The 13,283-nt window shown below is 41.3% G+C and overlaps 1 protein-coding gene across 2 annotated transcripts in view; it reads right to left on the minus strand.

The window, feature by feature from the left end:
* ARMH3 (armadillo like helical domain containing 3) overlaps positions 1 to 13,283 on the minus strand; it is a 133,969-nt gene that overhangs the window by 68,581 nt on the left and 52,105 nt on the right. For both annotated transcript variants that reach the window (XM_062580480.1, XM_062580481.1), the window contains exons 21-23: positions 6,804 to 6,886; positions 6,177 to 6,303; positions 3,346 to 3,421 (exon numbers count right to left, since the gene is read on the minus strand). In XM_062580480.1, coding sequence (XP_062436464.1) covers positions 3,346 to 3,421; positions 6,177 to 6,303; positions 6,804 to 6,886 — 286 coding nt within the window. The remainder of the gene's footprint in view (positions 1 to 3,345; positions 3,422 to 6,176; positions 6,304 to 6,803; positions 6,887 to 13,283) is intronic.

The raw sequence follows: 13,283 nt of genomic DNA on the forward strand, positions 1-13,283 counted from the left end.
TCTTAAACCCTCCCTTCAGATGCGTACACACGTTGATCAAATCCCCCTTCAGCCTTCTCTTCTCCAGGCTGGAGGGCCCAGCTCTCACAGCCTTTCCTCAGAGCACAGATGCTCTAGTCCCCTAATCTTCCTTGTTGCCTATGCTGGACTCCCTCCAATAGTGCCATGTCTCTCTTGCAGTGGGGAGGCCAGAACTGGACACAGTACTCCAGACGTGGCCTCGCTGCGGCTGAGCAGAGGGGGAGCACAACCTCCCTTGACCTGCTGGAAGCACTCTTTCTAATGCACCCCCGAATACTGCTGGCCTTCTCGGCTACAAGGGCACGTTGCTGGCTCATAGTTAACTTCTTGTCCACCAGGACTCCCAGGTCCTTCTCCTAATAATAAATTAGATGAGCTCTCAAACCCAGCACTGCAGAGTCAAACAGGCCTCAGTTTTGAGTCTCCTCAATGGCTACTCCTTTAACACAAAGGCAATGCACCCTTGAGAAGCTGCAAACAACTCACCTCTTCTAGCAGAAATACACATAAGATTGTACCTTAGGATTTAAAAAGCTTGTTGAAAAGCTTGTTAAACCCCACCAGATATACACACACAGATATAGGTGCCTTACATTTGTAATAGTTGCCACTATTGCCCTTTGATAAGAAAGTGACAATTTTTTTTTAAATAGCTGCTATGAGATGGAAATATAAACAAAAGTGTGATTGACACCAATACAGCAAAAGAGATAATCCTTCCTGAGAAAAGTGTTTCAAGAATGTTGAAGCTGAGGGAATAACCCAACGTAACACGATTTCTCTGATCTCACTCCCCTCATGGCAGAGACATTCAAGTAAGAAACAGTATGCTAAGACAACTCTGTGGGGGGAAAAAAGGCACAATCAACAGGCAACCCAGGCAGTGGGGAGCTTAGACAGGTTCATGTTGATGTCCTTACCAACACATACAGCAAATATGTCAATGCATGACATCGTAAGACTTATTTTGTGTCTCTAATGAAGCCATCAGCCTGACAGTCCTAAAAGATTTATCCTCTCCCCATTTCTCTTGGGGGATTTGCGCTTACACAGAATCATGTAGGTGCTACAAAACACCAGAGAGCAACAAATACGTGTGCACAGCTCCATTTTACGTTACTAGTCCAAGCCCAGAAGGTAATGTGTCACCTTAGCATCAACCCTTCCTACAGTCATTGCAGAAATGCGACAGCCAACAGAACAGGACAAAAGGGTCTTTCCTAACAGACTGCAGAAAGCCTGAGAAGGCTGGGAACATTTCTGGAGGAATCATCTCTTCTCATTTTCTGCTGCATGATCTGAAACTTCCAAATGTCTAAATTCAAAGTCTTAAGGCAAGAAAGTACTATTATATCATCACAGGCCCCTGACTTCATCCAATTTCCTGTTCTGAGACCAATGATTTCATCTTTTGAAAGCATATCCTCCCGAAAAAGCATCTAGCCCTAATTAGCACTATAGTATGATGCTTCAATCACTTTCATCATTAGCAGAAGTACAGTACCTTTGAATCTGGCCATCCTACAAACTGGCTGCTCTGAATTCTACTGGACTGAAGAACCCTTCAGATGTAATATTTTCATCACAATAAGAAAATAAACAAGGAGATGAAATATTCCCTCTCCTCTTCAGAGATGAGGAATAAGTCAAATAGACCAAGTTCTCTAAACTTTAATCTCTCTCCAGGCCTTGAATCATCTCTAATTTACACCTTCTTTAATTTCACTGAGTAAAAAGCAGTCATTCATGAAAATTGCTAAGCCTAGTGAAAGACCAGATGGAAGTTCAATATCCACGAGCAGCTAGGTAGAGAAGGCAAAAACTATCAGAAGTCTAGAACAGAAACATGCTGAGTTTTCACCGGTTCCAGATAGTACTATGCAGTGAACACGTCTGATGCAGCCAGTCCTGGGAACAGTATCTTGGTGCCAGTTGTTTGGTTTATCTCATCTCAGTTGCATACTGATCTTTATAAAAACAGCTGTTAAGCCAATAAGGGAAAGCAAAACCTCACTTTTGTAAATCAGAGGTAAGTACAAACCCTTGGTGACCAGTTGCCACTATCTTTCCAGTTCTCCTCTATCCAGCTCTACCTAGATATACAGATAATTCCCAGGGCAGACACTTTGTGTCACTTTAAATGACGTTACTTTGCCAACAGCTATCTGTTCTGCTGCTTCATGCAGGGAGCATTATCTGCCCACAACCATTCATTTATATCTGTTTACGAAAAATAAAAATAAGGATAGGAACAAAATAAATCTTCTGGAACCAGACGCAAGGTTATAAAGCCTGCAGACCTACTAAGGGAACCTTTAAGGTGGTTTATAGACACATAAAATGTATATTGACTTGAAAGACGCCCTCAGAGAGTTTACTGCACACAGAGTCTTTTGTAGGGAGGAAAACAACGAGCCCAAGCAGCATACACAGTAGTAAGGTACCTGCTGTTTCATCAAAAGTCATCACTCCTCTCAGCAAGAGCACCGATGAAGTGACTAGGGTAGCGATGGACAGACTTTATCGGTACAAATACTCATATCTTCTATGGTCTGTCTACCAGTCAGAGCTAAATAGTAAATTCTCTCATTTGACACATTTCTTCCATTTTGCAATCAAACTGAATCAGATTCATGATCCCAGGACTCCATCCTCAACCCCTGTCAGTCCAAACACCATGAAAGAATCCAGTCCAAAAAAAATATATATACATATATATATATACATAAATATATATATATATATATATATATATTCTCTCTCTCAAAAAAAAGATATTCTCTAGCCTCGTAATCAGAGCATAATTTCCGCCCTTGAACAGAAGGGAGAGTCTTAAAAGAATACTGAAGTGTCTTTAAATAATCAGTTTTAAGCATGCATAAAAATCTTGCAATGTTAAAAGAGGCCTGGAATATGCTTATTACTGCTGGCTTATAGTCCCCTTCATAGCTTCACAGAATTGCAATAGAATCACGCAACAGAGAAAGAAATCCATTAGGCTCACAATTGCCCTGGCAGTACAGCATTTTTCCCTACAGTACAACTTCTCTAAAGGATGCTGTGAGGATTAATTCATTACAGCTTGTGCCATGCTTTGAAAGCACTCAGTCTACAGAAGAACTAAGAATTAGTAGAAAAAGAACAATCTAACCCTAGTGACCCAATCTTTATCCTCAGTTGGCCCTGTTCAGAGCAGCAATTTCAGCTAACAAAGCAAAACAAATTCAAAACCCAACTCAATAGAACAAATGTGAAAGCATCTTAAGAATGTAGTCACATAGGACATAAGAATCTCCAAACTGGTTATTAGCTTCTGCTCCTTACCTAATATTGACTAATGCATGGGTCACCTTGCTTGCAGGCTCTTTCCATTGACCAGCATTGGTAGAAAGCCTTAGAACTGAAAGAAAAAAAGAAAGTTAACAGGGCTGGCACTAAATGGGCAATACATTTTTTTAATACAAAATGTCAAAGATCTACTTTGACGGGATGGCAGCCAGACTCATGTGGAAAAAAGAAAAGCAGTCTTCGAGATGATTTGTGAACCATAGCAGAAGTTCCCTTCAAAGCCTAAGAAATTCAAGGTGTGCAGGACAAAATGACTGGGAGAATGCAAGCAGAGGGGAGGGAAGAGAAAAGAATCAAAAGAAATTAGTTCCTCTTAATTAATTTCACCATTCCATGTTAAAGTGGCTTTTCCTCAGAAACAGGACTAGAGTTCCAGTCTACGTCACTTTTTATTCCACACATTACTTCTCTCTTCCAGCTCCTACTTACACATAGTTCCATTTAAGCTGGACTACAGCCCATGATTTACATCCAATACAGTAGTGCTCGACTTTCTACCTTCTCTTTTACCTGGAATTGCAGAGAAAGATTACACACCAGCTTAGAGAAAAAAGCTCCCTGTCAGAACCAGTATGTCACTCTGTTGCACAGATGGTCTCTGACAGACTGGGGAACAGTTCTGAAAACACTCTGCAACAGGAAGAACTTCTACTGAATCCAATTCTTTGCTGCCAGAGTCCCCAAAATATTTATTTAGGTCAGAATCTGTAGTGTTTCTAGAGTGCCAGGTACCTGCATAGCTTCTGGTAAGTATCAAAACAGTAACAGAGTCCAGAGCAAATGTTTGGATTTTTTTCATGCTGCCTGAATAGGAGGCAATTCATGATCTTTTATGAGTTCATATATTCAGGGGGTCCTGGGGTTACATTCTAGAAGAAAGGTTCATCTTACACTTACAGGTGAAGAAAAGGCATTTCATCCCAATTCAAGGTCATCTAGAAACACTGATGCCACAAGTGAATACATAGCACAGTGGCTGCACACTCATACCTATTACTACATGAAAGAAGCTTTCAGGTCTGCAGACCTGCTTAAAGTTCAGATTCAGGACCAGAAAACAAAAATCAAGGCAACAAGACTTCATTCCCACTCCCAAAATAGAAAGCTTCACCCATATCCCTTAACAGTAAAATTAAAGAATAAAGAAGCTTTGCATTTTGTGCTAACAAATGTCCCAAGATAAAGACAGAAGGGTGATGGTAGCTTAAGTGACACGCTCTGACAAGGTCAAGGGAAGTTGTTAGGACATCTGGCAAAGCTGTGGCAGGCATCAGCCACAGACAGTGATTCCTTCTCATTTTCTAGTGTTCCCTTCATCTGGCATTTGCAGAAGGTGAAAAATAAGGTCAACTCAGAGTAACATTGTTTTGTCAAAGGATAGATACCAACCATACTTTAATATCTTATGTAATTAATTCAGAGAGCGTTTCTGTTCAGGCATCTACACTGTTAATTTAAAGGGTTTGCTCTATGTAGCAGGATAACATATTCATGTGATAAATGACTTGCTTCAACAGGTCAGATGCACCTACTGCAGCCCAACTGAGTAAGTATCCGAGTATGTTATTCTTCCATTCCACTTTCCTTCAGCTTTTATTGGGGAGGGGACTGAAAAATTGCTGACTAGTAGAAGTACCTCATCTTACTAGCCACAATTCTTGGGAGTAGGGAAGGGGTTAGCAAAAAAATCTCATCCGCTCTACAGACAAAATAGGTCAACTAACCACTCGCACAAGAGATGACGAAAACCGCAGAAAAATTATACTAGAAGTGTTCATTTTTGCTTGTAACTGGAAAGCGTATTTAGCCCCTTTTATTATGGTGAAGATAATTCTTCTCTATGTCAGCAGAGTCCTGCAGCCAGCTCCCTCCCCCCTGCACTTTAACTCCCCTTACATGCTTATATTACTCCTTTTGTTCATTGGGTGATCATGCTGAGAAGAGAGGAGGGAGTCTGGGGAAAAAAAGGTCCTTCTGGAACAAAGCAAACAAAGAACACAGCTATGTTCTTTTCTTCACAGCTTCAAGCATGCAGGCACTACACCAGACCTGCTGCAGCTACCCTCAGCGGCAGGCTCCTGCGTATACACTGCCTGATTATGCCTCTCTCCATTCTTTGCTTCTTTGTTCCTCTTCTTCCTGCTGGGTTTCACTTGGTGGCATTCCAGCGTGCTTCTTCATTTGAAGGATGGCAGCCTCTTCATGTTTTGCCAGCAGGCACATTCTTCAGTCCAGTAATTTGCTCGTCATCAGAAGCAGGTCTGTGGGGGCTGTTTTCTTGGTTTGCTTTAGCAATAAGTGCGCTAAGTGTGATTTGTCTAGCACAGCCAGCTTCTTGTCAAATTTCTCAAATTTTTCCAAATTCTTGCTCATGATGCGTGCTTCCCAGTCCTGCATGGTTCTGCAACTTGCACTTGCCCCCTCACTTGATGCTGCTGAATGTGATAGATGCAAACTATACGTTGACTTAACTACACAAAGATACATGAAATACAGACTCCCACATAACTAGTTGCACCGATAAATATTTATTTCTAGTCATAGCCAGTGGCTGTTTTAGAGGTAACAGGCGCATTCCTTTGATAAAAAGCCTGGTTTCAGACTGAACAAAGTGTATCCCTTCAAGTTTATCCCTTTCTCAATTCTTAACTTATCTAACATACTGAAACAAAACATGTCCATTCACTGAGATGCACACCATCGGTGTCTGCCACAGAAAGCACCTCACACAGGAAAAGAACTTTCTCACACATCCCTCAAACCTCCACATGTAGTCTGCAGTATTCCTGATCCCAGGAAGCACTCACCCATAGAATAAAGGTTGTCAAAATTCTGATGCATCCGAATGATTTCATAATACAGCTCATCATAGCTGCTGGGAGTGGGGAGAAAGGTGTCTCCATAAGTGATGAACATGTTGAACAGGTTCACAACCTATATGTAGAAGTAAAATTAAGTTGCAACAAGTATATTTACATAAAGCCTAATCAATAGAAATAAACAGTACAAACTGTCCAGAATCTTCAAAGAAATGAGCTCTTGGTTCCATTATACATTATATTACTTCATTTCTTCATCTATTATCTTATCAGTTCAGAAAAGATAGATAAGAAGCTTAAATACTGCCATAATTGGTGCCAGAAAAGATTTGTGTTTTGTGTACATAAGGCCCCTACAACAAGGAGTTATCAAATCTGAAAAATTAAACTAAGCCTCTCCTCATATAAGCATGTTTATTTCAATGAGCAAACCCTACACTGACTCCAAGCACTCCTTTTCACAAACATCTTCCTAGCAAAAATAATCAGTCATATTCTTCAGCTCCTCTGCCTTATTCTGATATCTCTTTAGAAGGCCAGAAATACAGGATTCTTTCCTAAGGTTCAATTAAGATGAATTAAGTTGCTTAGAGTATTTGCTTTCACTATACTCACCATCAGGGCAAGGGTGAAGATGTTGTGTTTGGCCAGTAACACAGTCTCATTAGACATGAGGAACTTCAACAAGTTGATCAAAGCTAAGGAAAAAGAAAAAAAAAAAAAAAAATATATATATATATATATATACACACACACACACACACACTAAATAAAAGCAAAGCCATTCTCAGAAAGTCCCTTAGATATAGATGTTCATTCATTACTTGATATCAACCAACCTCAATGCCAGCTGCTGACCTCTCAAGTATATTGGTGTACATGTGGTTTATCGGCTAAAATACTGGGCTGGGCCAGTAAGTGACAGTTATTTTCACACACCAGGTTCTCTCTCCTTCACTGACTTCCCAAACCTGCTCAGGCTCAAGGTGAATCATTTGTTAACTTGGTGAGTATTTTTCTACCTGCCAGATCCTCAAGTAAGCTTCAGGGTTGGAAAAAAACACCTGTCTCTTTTCTGCTTCATACATCAGCAACATGATGCACACAGAGTCAGCCCCAAACTGTCACTCCTCTTGTTACACAAAGTCGAAACAAAACAAAACAAAACAGACAGCATGGCTTTGCTGCAGCTCTGCTATCTCAGTGCTGCTATGATGGTACATAGTGTGTGATACAGAACTTTATTGTGTCAGTTATCTAGGGCTGTGCAGCAAAGACAACAGGTCTGGTTCAGACTTGTCTTAAAGCAAAACAAAGCCTCTCACAACCACCCAGTATCAGACAACGATAGTGGTAATTAAAATGGTTGGCTAAAAGAGCTTTAATTACACCAACTTTGTGTTCTATACACTTGGAAAACGTGTGGAAATTTAACATTGTTGCTTGCAGAAATTTCAAAGAGAAAGCTATTTTCTTCTGCATGATACCTGCTCAGGACTCAAAGCTGACACCTGCCTAGAAGAGATTCTTAACACACTCTCTGCTCTGAAGCCAGTGGGTTTCATGACTTAAGACATCTGAATTAGGTGGCCTGCAAAGTCAAACTGGAAAGCTATAAAGGCATCTTTAAAAGGTTCTTAATTACCTTTTAATTGGTAACAGTATCTAAGAGAAATGTCAGGCAGGCCTTTAATTCTTCTAGGCCCAACTTCAATTTGTTAAATCTGTTATTTCACATGCACACACCCTAATCTGCAGCAGCATTTCCATTTGTTAAATCTGTTATTTCACATACACACACCCTAATCTGCAGCAGCATTTCCATGAAACCTGCTGCTGCTCACAGCCCAAGTTAGTCAAGAAAGAACATCAAAAAAGGAGACAATAGTTCAACAACCCTGGGTCAGTAAGTCACCCAAGCAGCTATCACCCACTACCAAACAGCAGATCTGAGATACGTCATTTGAGAAGGGAAAAAGAGGTCCACAGATTTTTGAAGTTTATATACGATTTTAAATTTCTAAGCCTACATAGTAGGCTAAGGACACCTTATCACTGGCACCTCCATATGCTGTCACTATTTATGCAACTGTTCCACACTACACAGTAACCTATAAGAAAACCAGCTTCAGTTTGGGAGAACACTGTAGAGAAGAGAGAGTAGACCAGTCAACTTTGCCCAAACATACAGGCTATGAGATGTGGGCAGATAAAGTACAGGGAACAGAAACATTAGGGTTCCTCCCCCCCCCCCCAATTCCAGAGTATCTAGAAAAGGCAAAAATGAAAACACTACAGCAAGACGACAGATGTGATGAGATTGGCAAGGTCTGGAATCAAACAAATTAGAAACCTTGAATACAGTCCTGAAATCACTGCCTTTTAATGCCAGTAGTTCTCTAGTACCAGAAGGGAACTGAGAAAAAGGGAAAGCTCACAGGCCTTATGAGGCTGTTTATTCACTACAGAAAGAGAATTTGCTTCAGTTTATCCTAATGTACCAGCTGGAGGCTTGGAGCTGAACTGCAAATCAAAATGAACAAAGTTGTGTGTGTGTGGGGGGGGGGAAGGTGTTGTTTGTTTTCTGCAAACTCCTGACATGCAGTCATTTCCCCTTTCAAACAATTTCAGGATTTAACAACTGACAGTAGCCTCCCCTCCATGACAGCAGCCCACTAAGTAGAAATATTAATCCATTTTCAGCCCAGCCACAGAAGTCCCGATGCCATCACCACCTCATCTTTAAACTCAGATGCCTGGGACCACAAGCAGAGCCCAGATTCCACGATAATCCAGCTCCACAAATACTCCTGTCAGATATTCTTCTGGTAAAACAGTCATTTCAAAACAAAGAAGTAGCAGGTACAGATGGGCTCTCCACTGGAGCAGAGAACCAGCTAAAAACAGGTTTCCTAGGTAACCAAACCTCCACAGCAAAAACTACGGCCTCCCGCAGTCAGTGCTTTGAACCAAAGGCAGCTGCCTTGCATCTCCGTCACAGCAGCTTATTGGCCATTTTTCTTCTTAATAGTTATGAGCATGTTTTACCTCCTGCCCAGCCAGAACAGTCCATATAGTCACATCTTCTGCCCAAGCATTGCTGTTCAGCTATTAGCAGTTAGGGTTTCTGAAAGCAGAGCCTGGGATTTACTAAAAAAAGTGGTGGAAAGCCTCGAGCTTTTGCATCATCACCTCTCACTTTTCCATCAGAAGCTGCTGAAAGGCTTTTGGCAGAGAGTGGTGGCGTAGCCTGAAGAGAAGTCACCGAACATCCAGACATAGTGAACAAGAACACTGCCGGTGGTAGAAAGACTGTTTTTTTTAAAAAAAGGAGAAATATAAATACTAGTAATATTAGTAAAAGTTTACTAGTTAGTATTCACTAACTGACAGCAGCAAATATCCTATAATTGTCTGTTCTAGTGTTTCTCAGACACCTCCCTGAAGCACATGCATTGCTCTACTTTGATGACAATACCTGAAAAAACTAACCAATTCTCTGGTCTACCCTGACAACAGCTCCTAGGTCTGTTCCACCTGTGGTAATGGATTTGCTCGTGTTTAATTCTCCTTTCCAGTTAGAAAAAAGACAAGATATTAGTGCTGCTTGAAATCAGTCTTTGTGTCTGAACTGCACTACGTAACAGCCCACTCACAGTCAACCTATGTTGTTACTCCCTAAGAACTAGAAAGGCAAGGGACACTTCACAGGAAAAAAGGAGCCCAGGGCTGTGCACAGAGCTAATTGGAAGACAAACCGCCAAGTTTACAATCACTGTATGTACTGCACAAATAAATTCACCTGACACCTTGGGAACCTCATGTTTCTATGACAGTTGCAGCAACCCTAACTAGGGGATGCACTACATGTATGCAGAGAGTACAAGCAATCTTTTCCTACACCAACACTTTTTGCATCAATGTCTCTGCACAAGAGACTCAAAGGAGGGAACAGAAACACCGTGGAGTACAAGTCCTTAAACCTATGGCTGTCTGTGCCTCAGCAGTTAGCTTGCAAAGACAGATGCTGCACTGAAACCGAGCAGAGCTGTGCTCTGGAATTTACACAATTAACAATTTTTAAATCCAACTTCAGATACACACTGCCCTTCAGTGCCATTGCACAGAAAAAATAAACTCTTAGAGCAAAGGTTCAACTGGCTGAACACCCATCCATTCCTGAGCTCCAACAGGGCAATATTACTACTCCTGAGCAATCTGAAGCTAAACCAGATGTGTCACTTTTTCCTGCTGCAATAAATTGTTCTTCTCTCATATCCCATCTGCAGGCTGCCCTCTCCCACACTAGCCAGGAAATTACCCATGTCTGCTCCCAATAGAGCAGCAGCTTGATTTCTCAGCTGCACAGACAGACAGAACTATGGTGCCTGTTTGGGCTCAGCCATGTTATCCAAATCTGTTCTTCAGGATTTAAGTGATGGACAGTGTGGGCAAGAGATCTATTTCAATACAAACTGGAAAAATGCACCATTTTTGCAATGCTCTCTAGCATCTTTTTCTCCCCTAAAGATATCCATCTTCCCCATTCCTTACCAGAATACAATACACTCACTACACTAAATCTCAAAGCACCTATAATTTCACAACACAGGAGCATCACTAGATTTCTCTAGCAACAAAAGCAGGAGGGTGTAACTAAACTAGCAGCAATCAGTATCTGCATGCAAGCTTTTCATTTTGTGTCCTGAGCTGAGCACACCAGCTATGTTTCCCAAAACAACAAGCAGAGAAGACAACCTTGAGCACCTACAGTTACACCTACAAAAAAGAATAAAAGAATAAATTAATAAAAACCCACACCCACGAACTAAAGAACTAAATTTGAGTGGACACTTAAAATGAGCATGAAGCCATATAATTCACTGTATGCGAAAGTGTCTAGATCAGTTTTCAGGCAATTTTCTCTCCCAAAGAATTATTACAGTGAAAGGATGAAAAATGGAATCATCAGCTTTTACAAATACCTTCCCTCTTCCTTTATTTTTATTTATTTATTTATTAACTGCAGTGACTGCATTTGAAGACTTTAACTTCTCCACAACGTAGCTGCTTTCAAGGACAGACACTTTCCCTTATCGCTGTTGGTCTGTCTACTAAGGAGCAAAAATACTCCTGCTCAGTCAGTCACTTGCCACTCTTCTGCAGGCCAATCCTTTAAGGAGGCTGTGAGCAGCAAGCTGTTTCTCCTCTCTTTCACTAGGAAGGAAGTAATTCCCATTTCTGGACCGATGCCCTACATCCCCTCCCTACCCTATTCCTCTTCTCATAGCAGACTTTTACTTCCCCCTTCTGCGTAAAACAGTTCTACCCTCTACGTAAGCCTCATTTCAAATGGAAGTAAACTAAGTCTCAGCACATTTCGGATGGTCTCAGTGTTCATCATTTGGATCACTGATGACCAGGGGTGAGGAGTAGGGAAAGAGGGAGAAATAGTACAGTCCTTTAGGCAAGTCCCAATGTAGCACAGACTCTGCCAAGAGCATTAAAGGCTCTGATGGGCTATTGTATAACAGAGCAGAGAAGAACAGCCCTGAGACACATATAGCTGACATCCATGATAGGATGAGCACAGTCTGGAGGCCTCTATCACTGTCTCTGCTGTGTTCAGAGGTCAAAAAGTCTTCTAATGGAGCATATAATGGCCCTCAAAGGAGCAAGGTTAAAGAAAAAGAAAAAGAAAAAAGAAAAAAGTGAGGGCTCCCCAGAAGTTACAATGTAATGTCAATTAATAGGAATACTGTGCTCTACTAATATCCTTCAATCTTCTAGTCAGAGCTCTTGAAACTTTTGGGGCACACCAGGAGGAATAGCAATTTCCCCATTTCCTCCCTAAGTTACTATAACACTAACAGCCTCCAGCACTCTGAGTATACTCAAGGCCTTGTCCTGCTTTCATTATTTCAACTTGCCTCCTTAGGATGATCCCCATCTACACAGCAATATAGGGCAGCCGGGCAAAACTCCCTTGCTGTAGAAAAATCCTCTACCTCCAAGTGACTCAGCAGTACAGTAAGCGTTTTGAACCTCTTATATATATATATGTACATACGTATAATTTTACACACACACACATATATATATATATTCATGTATGTATGCCTGTGTGTTCACATACACATATTCAAGAGGGAGAATGGTAAAGTCTATACCACTAACAGGACTATGGCAGGAATTAGCGCACTAGATCACAACTGAGGACAAACTTGGTTAAATTCTTTAGAAAGCAGCACTTTAGTCTTCTTGTGCTTCAGTTTCTCTAGTATAAAAGAGAAGAAACAGTACTGCTCTGTCTGCAACACCACTGAAAGCATGAATACATGAGCTGGCTTCAGACTTCAGCAACACAGCAGTCTGTCATCATAGGTAGGTAACTTCCTGAAGGCAGGAAAGCAACCCCGTAACAAGTAGCCATGTGCCTACTTTTTCTCGTCCTGGAAGGGACAGCCCAGGCTTTGGGAAGCACGCGTCGTGCAGGCAGCCGATTGCCATTTCTGAACACAGCTATGACCCTTTGCCTCCAAGGAGCTCGATGGCACTAACACCGCTCCACTCAGTGGAGCTAACAACAGCACTAGTTATACCAGGTCAGATGGAAGGCCTACTTAAGCACAATATCCCATCTCTAACAGTGGCCAACATCAAACGCCTGTTGAAGACTAATAGGCCAAGCACACTGGTGCAGCCTCAGAACGCTCATCCAGATTGCAAAATTCAGAACGATCCCCTGACACATTAGGGAAACTAAACATCAGAGCAGGAAATCACACTATACATCAAGACTAGAACTATGGACCTAGTCCAGTATCCAGTACTGTTGATCACAAGGGCAAACCCAGGATAACACAAATACTTTCTAAATTCCTGTATGGTGCATTTTTAGGATGTTCTCTCTGGTTAAAGAGCTAATGGCTTTTAGGTTTCTTACATTTTCTTCTTTACAAGATTTGTATCAGTACACTTCAAGTATCTCTGTGTTCTTACAGTAAAGTTGTCTCAGTTGAAACAGGTAATATAGAAAGGTTAACACAAAAATTGGCCAACCAATAGAGAATGGCAGCAGACAGCCAATATTTA

Source organism: Rhea pennata, chromosome 7, assembly GCF_028389875.1.
Source record: "Rhea pennata isolate bPtePen1 chromosome 7, bPtePen1.pri, whole genome shotgun sequence".
Taxonomy (NCBI): Eukaryota; Metazoa; Chordata; class Aves; order Rheiformes; family Rheidae; genus Rhea; species Rhea pennata.